This window comes from Macaca mulatta, chromosome 1 (genome assembly GCF_049350105.2).
Source record: "Macaca mulatta isolate MMU2019108-1 chromosome 1, T2T-MMU8v2.0, whole genome shotgun sequence".
Taxonomy (NCBI): domain Eukaryota; kingdom Metazoa; phylum Chordata; class Mammalia; order Primates; family Cercopithecidae; genus Macaca; species Macaca mulatta.
This window is the reverse complement of record NC_133406.1, coordinates 60217897-60238609: the sequence shown is the minus strand read 5'-3', so window position 1 is coordinate 60238609 and position 20713 is coordinate 60217897. Positions and strand designations below refer to the sequence as shown.

General features: G+C 40.9%; 1 protein-coding gene across 42 annotated transcripts in view; it reads right to left on the bottom strand.

The window, feature by feature from the left end:
* Window positions 1-20713, bottom strand: part of PPP1R12B (protein phosphatase 1 regulatory subunit 12B) — a 247708-nt gene that overhangs the window by 20647 nt on the left and 206348 nt on the right. For 9 of the 42 annotated variants that reach the window (XR_013417846.1, XR_013417874.1, XR_013417848.1 and 6 more), the window contains 5 exons: window positions 20529-20545; window positions 16593-16737; window positions 14931-15035; window positions 11632-11685; window positions 10301-10351 (listed from right to left, as the gene is read on the bottom strand). Coding sequence is in view for 9 of the 42 variants with exons in the window: in XM_078003346.1 (XP_077859472.1) it covers window positions 10301-10351; window positions 11632-11685; window positions 14931-15035; window positions 16593-16737; window positions 20529-20545 (372 nt within the window). In the remaining 33 variants the exon portion in view is untranslated. Of the gene's footprint in view, window positions 1-3950; window positions 4132-10300; window positions 10352-11631; window positions 11686-14930; window positions 15036-16027; window positions 16113-16241; window positions 16738-20528; window positions 20546-20713 lie in introns of those variants that run through there. The other 33 variants (XR_013417866.1, XR_013417842.1, XR_013417843.1 and 30 more) reach the window with 10 other exon arrangements.

The following is a 20713-nucleotide window of genomic DNA, read 5'->3' as shown; positions in this document are numbered from 1 at the left end:
AAAGGAAAATTACAGAATATCTATAATGTGGACGGCACTGTGCTAGAGGGTCTCCCTAGTGCCTCATGAGACTATGATACAGTTGTTATCCCGATTTCTACAAATGAGGAAATGAAAAGTGCCAGAACTAGTTCAAGGCACCCAGCAAAGCTAATACTGAATCCCAATGTGCCTGACTCCAAAGATCCTTCTTTTATTACACGTGGGATGGAAAACAAAACACCAAAAATGTTTGACGCCTAGAAACTGAAATTCCAGCATTGTCTTTGTCACTAGTGATCTATTACTTTAGGCAGATCACTCACCTTCTCTGCATTTCTATTTTTGTACTTCTATAAGAACAACAGTCCCTGTCCTACTCTCTCCTACGGTAGGGACTCTACGAGGCTCACAGGAGGTAACAGATGTGGAAGTGTGTTGACATACATACTCAGCTTTGCGATATTGAGTGTTCCTACAATCACTGTGAGTCTTCTCATGACTGTGGGAGGGCAGGCAAATAATCTGCAAACTTCATTAAGAAGACTCTGATCCAGAAAATATAAAAATAAAGTTGCAGTCCTTTGACCCTGGTCTCCTACCTCTGATTTAATCAAAGCAGGTCTGGCTGCCCTCTCCTTCATTCCTCTATCCCTGTAGCCTTGTCTACCAGATTGAATGCTTGGAAACTCATTTCAATGAGATTTTTAGAAAAAATCCAGGGTGGCCTCATGTTTCTGTGTTCAATCTGCTCTATAATGCCCCATCCTGGGGCTGCAGCTTGGGTATAAGTGAGACTGTGAAAGCCACATTTCCAAAATAGGATTCCATAGGTAGGAAGAAGCTATATATGGCAATGGATTACATTTCCCTGCTTAGCAGCTCATCAAATCAGAACTGAGCTGCCTTAAAAAATGTATAAACAACTTGTAGAGTCTTGTAGAGTTTTAGTGATTTATTTCCACATTAAGAACTCAATTCCTTGAAAAAAAATTTGGACAAGGCAGTTTTGCAGCTGCAACATGCTACAATTGACATCTAAAGGGAGTGGCAAAAAGTGTAAGAGGTGGAATGTAGAAATCAAGGCAGGGCAAAAGCCTCACAAAGTTCAAACTCAGAGGAGGGGGAAATGAATAGTGTTATCTGATATCCACTTGAAGTTAAATAATGGTTAAATAAGAACATATGTGAAAGTACGATATAAGTATGAAGTTTAACAAAGCTTTATCATTTTAAATCTCTGGATCTTTGTTTCTTAATTTGTAAGTTCCGAGCTTACCACAATTTGGTGTTAAAGATACCCTGGGCAAATAAAATTAAGTACACATTTCTCAACTATTACTTCTTACAGTCTTTGAGGAATGTGTTAAAGAGGAAAGGGCTATAGGGGTCCTAAAGCTTCAGAGACATAGGGCAAGGTTAGCCATAGGTTGAGAGGGACTCAGGATGAGTCTTACATGAGCTGTCTTGCTTTTAACTACAAGGAAAGTGGGAAGGGAGTTCCCTCTGGTATTTTGTTGGTAAGTGGTTTGCTCTACATGCTGAGATAAGATGATTTTTCCAGGGAACTATTAAAAAAAAAAAAAAAAGGTAGAGCAAAATCTCTCGATTGCACTGCCAGTTTGGCTTAGTTATCTCATCCTTCCTTCTGGCAAGAATCGGCAAGCTTTTTTTGTAAAATGCCAGACAACAAGTATCTTAGGATTTGCAGGTCAAACAGTCTCTGTTGCTACTCTTCAGCTCTGCTGTTGTAGCACAAAAGCACCCACAGACATAACGATAATATGTAAACAAAGGAGTATGGTTCAGTTCCAATAAAACTTTTATTTTGGACATTGAAATTTGAATTCCATATAATGTTTGTGTTCATATGTTGTAAAATATTATTCTTCTTTTGATTTCTTTTTTGACTATTTGTATGGCTTATGGGCCATACTGGTGGGTCACAGTTTGCTAACCCTTGCTATGGTCATATACCAGGCAATGGCTTTCTTCACGGCAGCAAAATCTTTTGCTAGGTAAATGGCTCTTCAGAAGTTAGGCTTTGACAAGGAAGTCACAGTGCTGAGAAAGCAGAATGCTGCCCTTCCTCCCTCAGCTGTAATACCGGGGGCACAGCGTAGTCGCTCAATAGATCCTTCTCGCATTGTTTGGGCCGTATGCTTAACAAATGGTGAAAACTGTGCCAAATATGCAGACAGCTTATATTACAGTGGTGAAAAGTTTGCACTCTGGAACCTGACATGTTTGGTTTGAATTTTGGTTCTATCACTTACTCTCGGAGTGACCTTGGACAAGTTATTTAATCTGTGACTCAGTTTTTTTTTTTTCATTTTTACAATAATGGTTTTGGAGAAAAAATGAGAAAAACTATATAAAGTATTCAGCACAGGCCTTAATAAATGACAACTGTTAACGTTATTAACTACTGAAAGCATGAGATCTAGTTTTGCCCCATATCCTATACGATCTTGCAACAAAGGGATACTAAAAATAACTGGGACATTTTTTTGTGGGGGGGTCCCTAGTTTGCCCTAAGTAAAAATTTCCAGGAATCTTGAGGCTAACGTTAAAGCATGGAGTCTGGACCTAACAGTGGCTGCTTACAGCCAGGCCATAGTAGGACTTCCCTTTCAATTTTTTTTCTGCCTATGACAGCATCTACAGCGGGATATTAGCTCAGTCCTATGATAATTCGGGTGATTCAGTTCTAGTGGATATTAGTTGCCAGCTACTAACCCTGAAGGCAAAAGCAAATAGGCTGAAAGAAAGAACAGGCTCTGGCCAGGACTAATTAGGTTGTTGCTGACAATTAAAAATTCATCTCAGAGGAGTGGTGACCCCATCATACCATCTTGAGACAGAAAAACCAGTTGTCTGTGAGCTTGTCTTTCAGATCCATAGCCAGGGAAAGGCTCTAGTTTGCCAAGCACAGTTTTGGTTCTCAGTTGAAAATAAATCTCTGATCTCTGCTCCACTGCCTGCCATCTCCTTTGCAAAGCTGGCCCCATTAGGGAGGGCCTGGCTCCATGAGGGTCTCATTTACATAGGCTGTGATCTGCCTCACAGCCCACACACTAAGGACAGGGAGGGGCACATCTCTAGGGCCCAAAGATTTGTGACAGGAATGAGAGATATGCCTCCTAAGGAGGGAGAAGAAAGCAAAGACTACCGCAGAAGGAGGCAAAGAATGCTTATCCAATTATGCTTGAATAGTGGGATGGAGAGTGTTTTTGCTGGTAGTGGAGCTGGGCAGGAACAGTTCCAACCTTGAGTTTTAGTCCTCTCCATCAGTAATGTTGTCACCCATGAGGACCGTCTGGTATCCAAAGGGTTATGATTCTTAACCATGGCTGTACAAAGAATCAACAGGAGAGCTTTGAAAAAACACTGATGCCTGGGTCTCAACCCAGACCATTGATTATTTGGGGATGGACCCAGACACCCCTATGTGTATATGTTAAAAGCTATGTATATGTTTAAAATATACCCATAGATATATGTTAAAAGCTCCTAGATGTTTCTTGCAGCCAAGACTGAGAGCCCCTGACGTTGGTTACCCAAGGCCCAACCCCAACTGCTCCAGGGGAGCGGGTTGCACTTGGGTTACTATTGTCTAAGAAAGATCAATCTCCATTTGGCAATGACCCTGTCAATGAAATATGTACATGTGTATGTACATAGGTATATGCACATACTGTGTATACCTATATGTAGCTGAGTGAACAAATTCATACTCAGTCTCTAGGGGAAGAGAAGGTAATGTGGTGACCTTACCAAATGAATATACTGGTAGCCCAGTTGAGGTCTCACTGCCTCCCTTGACCTAGGCTGTTAAGTCCCATTCTATGATCTCAGTCCTGGCTGCTTCCATCTGCAGATAAACAAGCCTTACAGGAACCTGCATATGGAGGCTCGGATGGAGGGGATGAGCACAGAGCTTCTGGGACTAACAAGAAGACTGAACCTGCCTGGAGTAGTGGAGGAGGGAAGTGAGTTGGAGAGGAGGGACAAGAACTAGAGCTCCTGGGTGTCCGAGGACTCGACGGACTCCGAGAGTCTGGCCACCACTCGGGTCAGGGCCCTGTTCTCAGCCTGCAGTTGCTCGTTCATCTGCTTCAAGGTTTGAATCTGTTTTAGCTGGTGGAGGTTCTGTAGAGAGTGAGACATGAAAAGGACAGACAGACAAGACAGAGAGAGACAAGACAGACCAGAGGAGAGAAAAGTAGGACAAAGAAATCACGTGACTTTTTGTTTTTGTTTTTAATTTGCATGCAAGAAAGGAAATGAGAAAGGCAGCAGTCATGGAGCAAATGGGGGGCAGGTGGAAGGATGATGGAGAAAAGCAACAGGGAAGGAGAGCTGTGTCTGATGCTTGGCTAAGATCTAAATATGCCATATGAATATAACCGCCAGGCTCTCAAAAGGCACATATGGATTGCTTTTGAGAATGAAAGCCCAGCATGTGGTTTGGAGCCTTCTGAACCAAATTGACATGGTTTAGGCATAACTTCAGGGACCCTTCATCATGACTGAGATTAGAGATGAGGACTTGGTGTGTTCTTAAATCTAGCTGCTGCCCCTTTCTCTCTCCCTTCCTCTAACCTTCCCCCCATACTCAGCTCCTTACCCTCACTTTGTTTGTTTATTTATCTGAGATAGGGTCCGACTCTGTCACATCAGCTGGAGTGCAGTGGCACAAAACTGAAACATCTGCCTCCCAGGCTTAAGCCATCTTCCCACCTCAGCCTCCTAAAGTAGCTGGGACTACAGGCATGCACCACCATACATGGCTAATTTTTATATTTTTTGTAGAGACAGGAGTTCGCCATGTAGCCCAAGCTGGTCCCAAATTCCTGAGGTCAAGCAATCCTCCTGCCTTAGCCTCCCAAAGTGCTAGGATTACAGGTGTGGGCCACTGCACTTGGCCTCACTTATTTAAAAAAAATAAAACAAGGAAAATAAAAGAGAGGCCTATTATTTAAGCACTTTTTTTTTTTTTTTTTTTGGCCAGGGCATGTACTGTTTAGAAGGTTAAAGTGACACATACCCAAATAAGAAAGAACTGTCAGCTCTCTGGATCGTCCTCTAACCTGCTTTGTAGGAAGCTTCATTAACCCTGCTAGTTTTCCTCTGCAGTCCAGAGAGATTGTTTCAGGATCCAATAACTGCTAACCTGTCTCTGACCTGCTATATGATTATATGCATCACTAAATTCACAGCTAACTGTGCTTTCTTTGTCTCAGTTCAAGCAGTTTGGGAGCTGCTTAAAGGTGTTCATAAACAGACTCATACTCTGGAAATTATAGCTGTGCAAAAAAGCTGGAGAAATCATAAATGTCCAATGATAATGAAACTAGTTGGACCAATGTGCTAGTCCAGCCCTGTCTGTCTGTCAGTGTTGCAAGTGGAACAGAATAACCAGTCCACAGACATTCTTCCTGATACCCCATATTCCATAAGACATTTAAAGACTTTAATAAATGGAATTATATCAAAGGCCTGCCGACTCTGCTACTGTCCTTCCTAAGTAGTCATCTGCACTGCCCTGAAACTGAGACCATCAACTCTTTGGGAGGAGAATAATGATTTTTTATGCAAATAGGGTTTCATGTATGAGGATGGACAATCCTGTGGGTTATAATGACTACAGAAAGGTGGCCAGGTATCAGAGAAAAGTCTCTCATATCTATAAGTGGGAAGGATAGAAATGAAAGATTAGTGGAGTTATAGTTGTTTGGGAGTGAAGAAGCAAGAAAATGAATGGTAGCATGAAGGGGAAAAACAGTGAAAAGGAAAAACAAGCAGAGACAAACTGCTGAATCTCTCTTTTCCCAAAGAGAAAGAATGACCACCTTGGAATAAAGGTAGGCTAGCCAAACTGTCTCATGTAGCCATTGGAGGGTGAGGACTGGGCAATCTTCTTTGCTCACTGTAAGCATCTTGGCCATGGTGAGGATAGAGGAGGGAGATCATGGTACAGCATATGGAAAAGATTAAAGCAATGGGCAGGGACCAAATTTAAAAACCAATGGAAAGTCCCTGGCTCTCACCCTTCTTTGATGTTGACACTGGAACAAAGCTTTCAATATAATCATTGTCAAACAATTGTCATTGTATGAAGTGGTACTTGCCTCCCAGGGAATAACATTAAAGACATGAATGATGAAAGTGACTCAATTTAACAAGTGAGTATAAGCAGATCAAGGTGAAAGACTTTGGAAGTTATCAAGCATGAGGGAGAGATGCAGGAAACAATCTGGTGGAATGTTCTATGGGAAGCAGTATTGAAAACAAGGCAAGGCAAGGAGGAGAGGAGAAGGGGCAGGGCCCAGCACAGAATGGGCAAGGGCAGGGCTAAGGAGCAGGGTCAGCTAGTCATCTTTCCAAATAAAAATAAAAATTCCAGGATCAATCTAAAAGGGAATTGGTTGCTGGGTCCCTCTCATGCAAGGACCTAGGAAAGGAAGGGGAGATCTGACAAGGAGGCTGATGCTGAATGGAGGATGCAGTAGAGAAGTAATCACATCTGATGTGGGCCAAGACCAGGTGCAGGCCTGGCACAGCTCACACTGACATGCACACCTGTCAGAAGTTGGCATATAATCCTACTCCAATCGAGGATCTGGGTGGAGTTTCTCCTGACAAGAATTCATAAATACTTACCTTTCCAATAAAAGTCAAGAAAGATACAACACACCTCATAACCACAGAGCCGCATATACATCTGGGTTAGCCCATCTCATGGTTCCCCCATTTCACCTGGCCTTTGTACTTTATTTGGTAGAGTTAGAAAAATAGGACTGAAGTCACTTTCTTTCCTTGAGTAACCTACTGTATTTTTAAGGGTTCACTGGATATTAGCCCCCTCTACTGTTCCCTACTGATTGCTCCAAGGAGGATTGAGCATCTGTGCAAAATGAACATGCAACAAACATGACCAACTGGCCCCAAGCTCTACTGGGTCCCAGTTCAGCAAGAAAGTCACCTGTACCTTTGTTTGCCTAGTACAGAGAGATTTTGGCCATTAATCACTCTAGCAATGTTGGTCACCATAAACCATAGTCTGAATGAAGAGCGTGATAGCTAAACAAGTATTTTCTTCGACTCATTTAGGGCCAGTGATACCAATTTTATATTTATATATCTGTGTCTTTGAAGGTTTTGCCTTCAAGTAGGTACAGACAGAAACATAAAACTGGTGAGAATGCAAAGGCACAGATGCTTCTCCCCCTTAGTCCTCTAGGGGGTGCTGGACGAGCTGCAAATCTGGCATTGGGCTTTGATTTGAGCAGTGTTTAGGGGCTTTAGAGTTTACAGGCATTTCTTCTTCATTTGGCTCTGTAATGGATAATGGAGAATAATGGACACTGACTGACTGAATCAGTGAATGTTTTAACTAAAAAAATGTCAGTCTTGGCCGGGCGTGGTGGCTCACGCCTGTAATCACAGCACTTTGGGAGGCCAAGGCAGGTGGATCACCTGAGCTCAGCAGTTCGAGACCACCCAGGGCAACATGGTAAAACCCTGTCTCTACTAAAAATACAAAAAAATTAACTGGGTGTGGTGGTACACACCTCTAGTCCCAGCTCCTTGGGAGGTTGAGACAGGAGAATTGCTTGAGCAATTGAATCTGCCTAGAGGCAAAGGTTGCAGTAAGCCAACACTGAGCCACTGCACTCAGGTTTGGGTTACAGAATGAGGCTCCATCTCAAAAAAAAAATAAATAAATAAAATAAAAAGAAAAAGAAAAAAAATCAGTCTCAAAACAGCTTACCTATTGGTTTGGGGACTAAACATTCATGATCTGGCTCCACTTGATAATTTAAATAATTGATTCTAGAGTTGCTGGAAAATGGCTTATGGCTGGGGAAAGCAAACACTTTCATATGTTATAATCTCTTGAGGAAACGAAGTAACTCATGATCTAGTTGAGGAAATCATAGACTGATAATATAAAGAGACAGAGAAAAAATGTAAGCCTATCTCAACCTACAGAATTGAGAGCAACTAGAACCACTGAAGGGGCTTCCATAATTCCCAATTTAGAATTGGAACAGAAATAAGAAAGGGCCTCAATTTCTCTAATTTGACCACTTTCTGGATTATTGTGTGTGGGTCTGCTTGGATGTGACACAGAGCCCCATGACTGGTGGGTGGAGGCTGGCTTTGGGCTCCCAGGTACTCCTTGGAAGGCTCTAGCTCTGGCCTCAATTATATGCTCTAGATCAGCATTTAGGCCATTTCTTAATAAGCAACACTGACAGCTGCCTAACAGCAGAGTACAGATGGTATAACTCAGGAGGTTTCAAAAATGGAGAAGCGGCCGGGCGCGGTGGCTCAAGCCTGTAATCCCAGCACTTTGGGAGGCCGAGACGGGCGGATCACGAGGTCAGGAGATCGAGACCATCCTGGCTAACACGGTGAAACCCCGTCTCTACTAAAAAATACAAAAAACTAGCCGGACGCGGTGGCGGGCGCCTGTAGTCCCAACTACTCGGGAGGCTGAGGCAGGAGAATGGCGTGAACCCGGGAGGCGGAGCTTGCAGTGAGCTGAGATCCGGCCACTGCACTCCAGCCTGGGCGGCAGAGCGAGACTCCGTCTCAAAAAAAAAAAAAAAAAAAAAAAAAAAATGGAGAAGCCTCCATGCAACAAGGAGCTGTGGATATTCACTCGTGAAGAAACGGTTAGCTCAGCTGAGTGTGGCGGCATGTGCCTGTAGTCCCAGCTACTCGGCAGGATGAGATGGGAGGATCGTTTGAGCCCAGGAGTTCAAGTCCAGGGCAACATAGCGAGACTCCATCTCTTAAAAATTAAAAGAACTGGTTATCTCTAATAAGTCACTGCTCTAAGTGGGAGAGAATACTTCTGTGTGGTAGTAAGGTGTGTTTGAAAAAAATCACAAGATGGAGAAGTTTAGGTGCTAGGGCATACTGTTCCACCATTTCAGGAGAATCAATTACTTATGATTTCTATTTCTTGCTGCTTTGAATCAACTTGGAAGATTTAAAATGTTTGAGATACAAGCAGGTATTGCTTATAATTCTATGTGAATGTTACAGTTACAGCCTTGGGATAGTGGTAGGAAATGCAGGGGCAAGGCTCAAGATTTCTCCTTCATTCTGGAATTATAGAGTAACAGGATTGATTATGAGCACTGGATCTGGTGTAAACTAAAACCTCAACGGATCTTAAAAAGTTTTTTTTTTTTTTTCAACAAATAACCAATCCATTTAGGCCACTGGAACAATAAACGTCTCTCCCAAATTGCATACTAGGGATGCTTGCTCATAGAAAGACATTTGGGGATCTGCCTAATACTATCCCAGTGCTTCAGCTTCCTAGCTGAAGAAACATGTCTCACCAAATGAATGCTTGGCATCATGTATCTGGTAAAATAAGATGCCTGAAGAAAGAAAAATGCTGAGCAGGTGCTAAGTGATTATGGGCATGTGGCATCATGCACTGCAGGAATCAGATGTTTCAAAATCATCTCCAGGTGGCTACCCTGACCAGCTCTATATTCCCTGCAGCTCTGTATCCATCTTCCCCCTTTCACCCTCCTCCCCTCCCACTGCCTCACTGCCTCCCATGGCAGCAAATTGACTCCTTTGGGTAGATTTCCAGTTCTTAGCACTCAAAACTGCCCAGGATGGCAGTCGTCCATTAAAGTGGCTAATAGAGGTGATGGTCACTGCAGGTCATGGTGAGGAGAGAAAGGAAAGTAGTGAGCTGTGAGGTGTATCTGGTGGCATGAGCTTACTCCAGTGGGAGAGTGCCAAGCATCCCTGAATATTTCAGAGGAAATGGACTGGGGCAGGAAATCAATATGTGAATACATTTTTATTCTATTGCAGAATGATTCAAACTGTGTTCTTCCCAGCAAAGGGATGGGCTGGGAGGGGCACCAGGGAGGAAAGCTTATGGCCATGCTCAGGCTTCCCCAGACACCTAATGGGAGGTTCCCAGAGCTGGAGAACTTGTTCTAGTCTTTCATTTCTCCTCTAGAGGGCAAAGATACTGCTTGAAAAGCCTTAAAAGTTCAACTCAAGTTTGTTTCAAGCCTGCCAAGATCTCTCCTTAAACCAAAGGCATCATTTTTTCCTAGAACGCCTTTAAGGTGGCCTCAATGGATGTTGTGTGAGCTGAGAGAGCCTACAAAATGGCTGAAGAGAGATGCTCACTTTTTTACACATCATTTCTTCTTGCAGGTATTGCGTTTGTAGTGAAATCTGGAGGGGGCAGGCCTATGCTCAAATATCCAGTCTTGGCAGGCATTCAGAGAATAGGCATACAAAGAGAAAGAAAATCTTTTCATACCTTCATTTCTTCCTCCATTTCTGACATTTTGCGCTCCAAGGCTCGCCTCTCCTGTTTTGGAACAATGAGACTGTTGAGCATTTATTGAATTCAGAAGGGAGTAAAAATGCTGCCTCCCAGCTGCTGTGTGATCAGCAGATTCATGGTCAAAGGTTTGTCTACTGACTCAGGCAAACCTTACGCAGGAGATCTGAGCACTATCTGATCCTGCCATTTGTGAGATGGAGCTACCTCACTGATAAAAATCACATTATCTAAATCTCCTATCATAAAATCAGTACATACATGGAGAAGCAACTTGCTAATATGCAAACAGACCAGGACATTCAGTTACTCTGTGCAGGTTGAAGATTTCATAGAATTTCAAATGTCTGCAAGTGACTAGGGCCCTTGCTCTCTATGATCAAAAGACATCATTATCTTCTTTCTTTCATGATGGAGAGCAGATGGTGAGCGGGGAAGTAGACATCATTGTCTAAGAAACAGCATCTCTCCCCCTAGTTTCTTCCCTCCCCCTGTAGTTGCTCCTCTCCCACTCCATTTCTCTTTCCCAGCAACTGACTCTTGGTTTAGCCTAAACCCAATGAGGAGTTTTTGATCAGATGGGATACCAAGGAGGTTTGGTTACAGGCCAAAGGAATAAAATGTAAAATTTAGCTACTTTCCAAATTAAACAGAAAACAACAGGACAGATGGGAACATATTATATCTCTAGGGCCAAATCAAAGCTAGAGTCCCTCAATAAATCTAATTGAATTTTCCCAATCCAAGAACGTAAAATCCCAGAATAATATTCTGAGTACAGTTGGGAGGAGATCAGTAATTGAACCAGAAATCCTCCCCTCAGTCAAAATGAGTGAAAGACTGTGTTGGCTCATGTTTCAAGTCGTAAGACCTAAATGGCAGAGGGTCCCACTGAAAGCTTCCTTTCTGTTCAAGGTGATGAAAAGGGTAAAGAGACCTTGGACTTGTGTATGTGTGTGTGTGTGTGTATGCAATGATTTACAGTAAACCAAAATTTTATAGGTTGTGTGTGTATGCAGTTCTGCCCACAGTCAGAACAGTGTATGATATGACCTTCCAAGGACCCTTCCCACCCTAAGGCTAAATATGTGGAAAGTACTGACCATCTGAGGAAATCAAAAGGACTAGCAATCATATTACTGCCTAGAGTCAGACAAAAAGAATTTATCATCAAGCTGGGAATGGAATGTGGCAGAACTCCCTCCTTCTTAAGATGGACTTTTTCCATTGGCATGAACAACAAAGTGGGAGAGAGTCAGAAAGAAGAGATGAAACGGGGTGTGGGGGGGAAACAGACATGCACATACCCGTTTCTCCATCTCCAGCACTGATGATCGGTCAGAGGTCTTTTCTTGTTTCTGCTGGTGCAAATGGAAGGAAAACAGTTGTTATTTAAGTTGTCTCAGGGCCAACAGAACGCCTAGTCTAGTTCAGCTTCACTACTGGACATCTAGAAATAAACAGTAAAACTTTGGACTTCCCCTATAGCAGGGATCCCCAGCAAGCAGGTTCTGATAGATCTCTAGGCCTAACATTATCACCTCTCTGAAGTTTGCAGGATTCCCTCTGGGGAGGGGAAGGCAGTAGTAGTATTCCCTGAAATTACAAAGACATTACTTACAACACACAATCTCTCTTTCTCTCTCTAGGTCTTCGATGCTAATTACAATTTTACATCTCACCATTCTTCTCCTCTCTTCATTCTATGAGTAATATCACAATCCAGAGGAAATTTTTTTAAAAAAAGGCTTTTCTTTAAAAGGCTGGCAACTTCTGAGGGTGAAAGTCTAAGGCCAATGGCACTTGCCTAAATAATCCCCTTTCCCCTCTTCTTTCTGTTTTGGGAATTGATACCATTTTTCTTTTAGAGCAGCAGTTTTCATATGTGGGTGGGCTTTCAGGGGTTGTTAGGAGTCCATTCATGGCATCTGCCCTGCTTTGAACTGAGGTAGTCCACTTTTATCTGTCTTATATATTGGGCTTCCAGATAAGGTAATTTTATTTGAATAAAAGATTTAGAATGTTTATTTTAGATCATCTTTGACTTAAATTTTGCAGAGGGTCTGAAAAGATTTAGCCTCATGGCAAAAAAACCAGAATAACCTCAGATAATGATCCTTTTTTAAAAGGGGAATAAAAAACCCCTTAAGTCCCTTTTGGCCTTAGGGTCATAGAACTCACCCGAATTTCTTACATTCAGTAGACATTTAATAACTGGTGGGTGATTATTTTTATTTTGCTTAGTGTCATGCAGAGACAACAATAAATATAGAAATTATGCTGGTCTTCTTGCAGCAGTTTCTTTTTTTTTTAAAAAAAATAAGGAATGGCCAGAACTAACAGTGAAACTCAGAATTCTGGCTCCTGTCCTGGGCTTTCGCCTTCTGTTTGGAAGGGCATGGCTGTATGCCTTTATCCTGCATCTACTATGAAGCAGAAGGAAAATAAAAAAATGCAAAAATAGATCCTATCCTACAGCTTGTTCATATCCTCATAAGTCTTTCTTCCTAAGCCTGAGGAGTTGTAGAAGTTGTGATGATTTCATGATTTTCAAGGTTTATATACACAAAGAACTAGTTTTTTTGTTTGTTCTGTTTTTAATTTTGACTCCCTTAGAGTTGGGGTGGATCTTTTATGTAGAAATATTGTGTATGTTCATGTGGTAACTGTCTCCATACAAATGTGCGAGGCTGAGAAGCCCTCCCTCCACTGTCCTGCCAAACAACTCCATTTTTGGTAAACATCAGAGACTTGGTTTGTAGCAGCACCATTTCTTCTGAATTTCAATAACTTGTATTTGGCAAAACTAAGTATATTTTGACACACCCAGCAAAGCAGTTGGCCGGAGAGTAAATGCTTTTCCCCAGCAACTGGAAAGGTTGATTTTACATTCAGCGCCCTCTGTGCAAGTCAATGTCAGCAGCTTGTTAGACTGCTCACTGTTCTAAGGCACGGGCTGGTGGAAACGCTGAGAACCCCTAAAGGTCAAGACATATGCTGTCATAAGCTTCCGCTGAGAAGAGTGGGGAGCAGGTGAAACTGCTCTTCCTGTGGTTCCTCACATGACTGCTCCTTAATTTTCTGTAAAACAATCCTAGTAATAACTGATGAGAACCAGCGTAAGATCTGTATTTATAAACCACTGCCAATATGTGGTGCCATTCAGAATAAAAAATTAGCCCGAGATTTCTTCTGAGGGTCTACTGTGAATGAGACTTTTTTTTTTTTTTTTTTTTTTTTTTTGCCTGGCTCTATAATGTTGGAGTGAGAAGAGACCTTAAGATTTATTCAGTCTAACCCCCTGCCCTATGGCAGGGCTATAGCTATGTGTATATTTTTCTCTTTTAGATTTAGAAACCTACTTTTCTTATTCCACAAAATCACTTTAAGCCTAGTTATTATCTATCTGTGTTGCAGTAAGTCTCAGAAATTCCCAGTAGAGCCATGTTGGGCTACTACAATCAGGAAAAAGGGGGTGGCTCTTCTAAACTGACAGGCAGTTCACATTTTGCACCTGAGCAAGCCCTTCTCCAGAAAGTGAGGGTCCTGGCTGTCCTGCTGGAGTCCTACACAGCTCTGTAGGGCCGTCTTCCAAGTGTTGGCACCCTCCTGCTCATCCAATTCCAGAGTGGTTACAATAGGATGTTTAGAGGGTAATCAACACCCCTGCCCTCCAAACTCCATGTATTTGGTACCGTACAACCCTAGCATTTTAGTCTTTGCTTTTGGATAGTCAATCATATTGCCAGAATGACTAGCCACCTCTGGTTTTCATTTCAAGCGTTCCTGGTAAAGAGTCATTTTTACTTCAGTTCAGCTTTCGAAATTCTAAGTCCCCAGGCATTCTAGAAGGGAAATAACTCAATAGGTTTCCTGATAACTCAGCAATAACCTAAGGTAGTGCTTGATTTAGCTTTCAGCTACAGAGTTTGTTTCACTGGTGATGAGGTTATTACCTCCAGCATCCTCTAAAGCATCATCTAATTAAATCAAACCTAGCAGTGAGAGGAAATAGTTTATCAGTCTTTCTGCCACTAATATTCCTTATTTGTAGGCTGAAAAAGAGTGATGGCTTGGGGAGATAACATATGCTACAGAATCTTTGCTTTGGGACTTAATCCTCTGTTGTGGCGCCACCTTTGCCCTTGATTTGTTATATGGCCTAAGCAAACCACTTACTTCTCTAGGTTTAATTTGTTACCTCTCTGCCCTAGGTTTAATAGTGTCTTGCTTATCTCTCTCCAAGAGGTGAAGTGTAGATAAACTGAACTGAAACATAATGAACAGGACAAGAGGAACTGTCTAGGACTAGCTTTGTAGTGCTGGTTTATGCTTTTCTACTAATAAATAAGTAGATGATGATCCATAGTATTAATTATTAGCATTCAGACCATCAGGAATTGTTCACTAAATTATCAGTTTTCCATTTTAAGTTCACTGATTGAAACCTAAAATCAAATTAGAATCTAAGAAGCTTCCATCTCATCGCCCACGAGAAGGCCCGATCTTGACTCTATCTTGCTTCTTATCCCTTAGATCCCTAGTCCAGTTTGCTTCCTTACATCAACCCTTGGTTTCCATCTTTTTTCTTCTTCTTCCCTCTTACCTGGGTCACCTTCTCAAGCTTGGATTTTATATCTGCTAGCTCTAGCTGGGCTTCCTGAAGTTTTGTTTTCAGTTTTTGGTTTTCAGTCAGAGCACTCTCATAGAGCTAGAGGAGGGGGAAAAAGAGGATCAGGGTTCATGTTAGAACTCACACCATTTCATCACACGAGAATGCCCAGGGCTCTGTGCCCCAAGCCACCACTATATGGTAGATAGAGAAGATGAAGGAAGTAGGGAGCAGAGTACATTCAGCCAACTAGTCTCTTGCTTTTTCAAAGTGATGAACAGAAAGAGAATGATGATGCTCCAACTTCAATAATGTTAATCTTTGGGGGAAAAAACAGTCGGTACATTTTATCCTATGGGACATTTTCATTGCTTAAAAGAGCAATGAGAAACAGAATTTTTTTTTTGGAACCAGCCTACTGTGTATATTGATTTTAGTCAAGTTCTGTTTAACAAAACATTAACAGAATAAGCACTCTTTATGCCCTTTTGAGACAGGGTCTTGCTCTGTCATCCAGGGTGGAGTGCAGTAGCATGATCACCTCTCACTGCAGCCTTGAACTCCCAGGCTCAAGCAACCCTCCTACCTTAGCCTCCTGAGTAGCTGGGACTACTATGAGCCACCATGCCCAGCTAATTTTTCTATTTTTTGTAGAGATGGGGGACTCACTATGTTGCCCAGGCTGGTCTCGAACTCCTGGGCTCAAGTGATCATCCCACCTCACCCTCCCAATGTGCTGAGATTACAGGCATGAACCACCATGCCCATCCTAAATATTTTCTTTACAAAAATATTTTTTTCTGGCATCTCAAACACCTGAACGGGAAAGTTTTTAAGTCTACTCTTGGAGCTAGGTACTATTCTATAAGAACAAAGGAAATAAACTGTAAAGTGATGACTTAAATCTTAGAGCTTTTCAATGATGATGATTTTTTCTTTTTTTTACTAACACAAAGTAGTATTTAGTTGATATTCACAGGACCTTATTAGAAGCATATGTTTGTTAAAAATAACAGTCTACCAAATGATTCTCAGGGGCTCAGAGAGACAGAGTTAGGTTTTTCACCCTTTTTATATTCTTAATTTCTTACTTTTCCCTACACTTCTAAATATCTGATTCTAACTATATACTTACTGTACTAAAAGCAATATATGGCTGGGCATGGTGGCTCACGTCTGTAATCCCAGCACTTTGGGATGCTGAGGTGGGAAGATTGCTTGTGGCCAGGAATTCAAGACCAGTCTGGGCAATATAGTGAGACCCAATCTCCATAAAAAATAAAAAATGTAGCCGTGTGTGGTGGCATGGCTATAGTTCTAGCTACGTGGGAGGCTATGGTAGGAGGACCCTATGAATCCAGGAGTTTGAGAGGGCAGTTAGCTATGATGGCACCACTGCACTTCAGCCTGGATAACAATGAGACCTTGTCTCAAAAAAACAAAAAACAAAAAACAAAACACCTCAATATATGAAGGGGTCTTTATCTAGCTTTTTGGAGAGGTGAAGTAAACCCAGAAAACTGCAAGGAATTATTATTACTTAAGTGCCTTTTCTTCTGTTTATTCAGAGCTATGGGAATTTTTCTGGGTGTGGTGGAGGAAGGCTGAGAGGTTTACATGTCACCCAAGAACCAGAAAATTGAATAAAGACCCTACTTTTTTATAATCTCTGTTGCTGTCTTCTTCTACACGACTGGTCAGGGTGGCTAGACGGGCCTCCCGGGCCTCCCGACGGGCTCTTGCTGAAGCCCGGTCACCGTAAGAATCACTGGTTGTAGGATTACTACCTCCTGATTCCAACCTGTGGGAGATAATATTAAAGATAAAAATTGATTTTGAGAACAAAGTAGTGGCGGGAAGGTAATGCTCAGGGGTAGTTAGAGCCTTTTCTAAGAAGTATTTCGGAGCCCTGGCCAGAAACAACTCATAACATTCTTTCCTTCAATCTCTCTGCCAGCATTCCCAGACCTCAGGACTAAACTGCACGAGCTTGGAGAGGGAGGCTGACCATCATTTGCCAAGAATGAAGCTTATTGAAAAATTAGTGGTTTGGACCTATGTGCTGACTTAAATCTTAGAGCTTTTCAAATTAGTTTAGCATTGAACAGCTTCCCTCAAAAGTGTGCTTTTAAAATTAAAGATTTCTTGAATTTCAATGGCTCTTGGAAAAATGATTACAATGAACTGTCAATGAATCAGAAACATATGGACTTAGAGCTGGAGGTTGAATAGGAATGAAACAGCCACTAGGGCATGGTACGTATGCCATGGTAAGGTGCTCTACAGGTTTGCTGGAATCCCAAACATTTTAGGGATACCAACACAGTGCCCAAACAGCTAGTTTTCTACCATCTTATCCATATTCCACATCGAGACTGCTGTGCCTGTGATTAGAATTTCTACATATTTTAGCAACTGAGCTCTCAGAGTTGATAGTGGTTTTATTTCCAGTATTGGTAAGTTCATTAAGGGAAGGATCTCTCAGCTGATTACCTGCTTAAGTGTACAACTATCACCGTAAATCCTTAACGCTGGTTTATATTTTTCTCAGACTTTGCTCTTTCCAAATTAAAAGGCAGCACATATGAAACTGAAATCAGCCCTGCAGAGTGCCATATCCTGAACTGGGATGGTTTGAAGAGTCACAATTGTGAAAATTGCATCTGATGTGTCTGTCCTGTGGTAGCTATTTGCCATAGCTGGGGGTGGGGAAGCTGAAATAAGTATTAGAAGAGATAGAGAAGCAATAAGGATGACACAGAGAAAGCAGAGGCAAAGTAATTAGCTTCTAATGACAATAGTGGCCACTTTTCATTTACAGAGATGCTAAGTCCCACATTCTTCAAAACATTTTTTCTTTTTTCTTTTTTTTTTTGTTAATAGAAATCTCGATTGAGTTTACTGATTATAAAAGCAATATATGGTTGTAGAAAAAGTTAATACTGAAGTATGTAAAGTAGAAAGTGAAAAGGTCACCTCATAATCCTGCCTAAGAAATAACTACTTTTAACTGTTTAGTTCATATCCTTGCAGAATGTCAAGCATATAAATATGTTAAAATACATAGTTCTATAAATAAATGCAGATAACATATATTGTTGTCTAACTCCTCCTCCTCTCTATACTTACCACTATGATTGTGGACATCTTGCCATCCAAGTAAAAATAGATTTGCCTCATTTAAAAAAAAAAAAAAAGACTGCAGTCTTCTCCATTACATGCCTGTAAGATAATTTAACTAATCTTCTATTGATAGACACTTAAATTTTTCAAATTTTTTAGCTATTATAAACAACGCTAAAATGAGCAGACTTATCTATAAACCTTAGTGCCTTTGTCCAGTTACCTTATGATAGAAATATTTCTTATGATGACAGAAATATATCTGTCATTAATTTTAATATTTTAAAATCATTATGAACAATCAATATCTTTGGTTATTTTTCCTTTTTTTGGGTGTCTGAATTGCCAATTCATAGCCTTTGTTCAGTAGGGTAATCATCTTTTTCTTAGAGTAGTGGGGGAACCTCCTATAGAGTAGGGCTTTCAAAACTAATATAGGCAGCAAATATTTTTTTCCCACTTCACTTTCTGTCTCTGTTTATAGTGTCTTTTACTTAGAGATTTTCAATTTTATATTATTAAATTTGATGATTTTTATCTTTATGGTATTGTCAGAGACATTCAAACCACAGCAACTCCATATTGAATAGGGGTTGGGTAAAATGAGGCTGAGACCTACTGGGCTGCATTCCCAGACGGTTAAGGCATTTTAAGTCACAGGATGAGACAGGAGGTTGACACAAGATACAGGTCATAAAGACCTTGCTGATAAAGCAGGTTGCAGTGAAGAAGCTGGCTAAAACCCACAAAGCCAAAATGGCCGTGAGTGTCCTCTGGTCATCCTCACTCCTACACTCCCACCAACACCACGACAGTTTACAAATGCCATGGCAAAGTCACGAAGTTACAAGATATGGCCTAAAAAGGGGAGGCATGAATAATCCACCCCTTGTTTAGCATATAAACAAGAAATAACCATAAAAATGGGCAACCAGTTGCTCTGTCTATGGAGTAGCTATTCTTTTATTCCTTTACTTTCTTAATAAACTTGCTTTCACTTTATGGACTCTCCTTGAATTCTTTCTTGCATGAGATCCAAGAACCCTCTCTTGGGGTCTGAATCAGGACCCCTTTCGGTAACGGTATCACACTTGGAAAGGCTTTTCCTATATAAAGATTATAAAATATTCTCTCCTGCTAACTTTTATGGTAAAACACTTTTCTCTTAAAAATTGTAATCCAACTGAAATCTATCTGTTTTTGGTATTGCTGAAGGGAAAGATATAATTGCTCAAACAGATAATTAACTGTCCCAATGATCACTTATTGAATAATTATTTCCTCACTTATTGAATAATTATTTCCTTACTGAGATGAAGTCACCTTATACATGTGATTTTTGGGGGGCTATGGATTGTGTCCCACAGGTCTCTTTTTTTATTCTTGAGCTGGTGCTTCACTGTTTTAATTGGTAGTTGCACAGCATATTTTGAAGTCTGTGGGAAAAAGTTTCCTTTCACAAATGGCTATTATAATACAAGAGAGTTCACAAAAGATTAACTACAACAAAATACCACTCTCCAACAATTTTGCAAAACTAAGTAATTTTCTGCTAGGTTAGAAGTAAATGACTTGTCCTCAGCTGCTGCCTGGTGAGAGGACAAGCAGAGGAAGAACATACATAAAATTTAGAATATATTAATAAGGCAGAACCAGCTCAATACTAAACAAATTATAAGGAAACTCATTTGCTCTATGGTCCCATAACTATATCTTCTCCCAATCTCTTACTTTCTCCATCAGAGCAACAGTAGAAAAAGAAAGATTCCAACTTTTGGCTCCATAGTGTATTATTTTTTATTTAGTTTCTTCTTTCAGAAGATCAGTTTTGTACTTTTAGATACTAGGTGAAAAACTGCAGAGGGTCATTCCCCCAACTTTGATATCCTTTTTAAATTTTTCAGCAGTTGCAAAACAGGTCTTTAGTTTGTTCATTCAACAAACTACTAATGAGCACCATCTAGGTACCAGGTATTTGGCTGGATGCACTATTAAATAACAGTATCTAACCTCAATTTGAACATCAGGTTAGGTTAATTGCTCTTCTCTGTGCTCAGAATACCTGTCTGTACTTCTAATGGGCACTTATTACGTTCTATTGAAATGATCTGTCTCTCCAGGGGCTTGTTAGCTAATTGAAGGTAAGGATACTATCTTATTCATGTTGTTTCTCTAATACCTAGCATGGTGCCTGGTACACTGGTGCTTTAAAAAAATTAATCTAGAAGAAGTCTACAAGGTGAACTGGAAAGAGGAGAATTTGGAAGCAGGAAGGTAAATTGAAAAGCTTGTTCCATTGCTTTGGGCAGGAGGTAATAAAAGTCTGAATTATTGTGATGGCTGTGGAAAAGGAAAAGGAAGGAAAGGATGTGAGAAATATTACTGAATTACTATATAACACTAAGTTTAATTAGACATGCATTCACTCACAAGTATTAAGCATGCATATATAACAGGGAGAGTTCTTACCTAGAAAGTCTTTCATGCTAGAGAAAGGAGACAAAAACAAAAACAAAAAAGAAAAAAGAAAAGAAAACAGCATTAGCAAGAGACTGATTTGTATTATTTCCATCTATAAATGCACTTTTCAAATCAGATGGCTGAACTTCACAGCTGGAGATGGGGGTGACATTTAAGAAAAGCAATCAAATTGA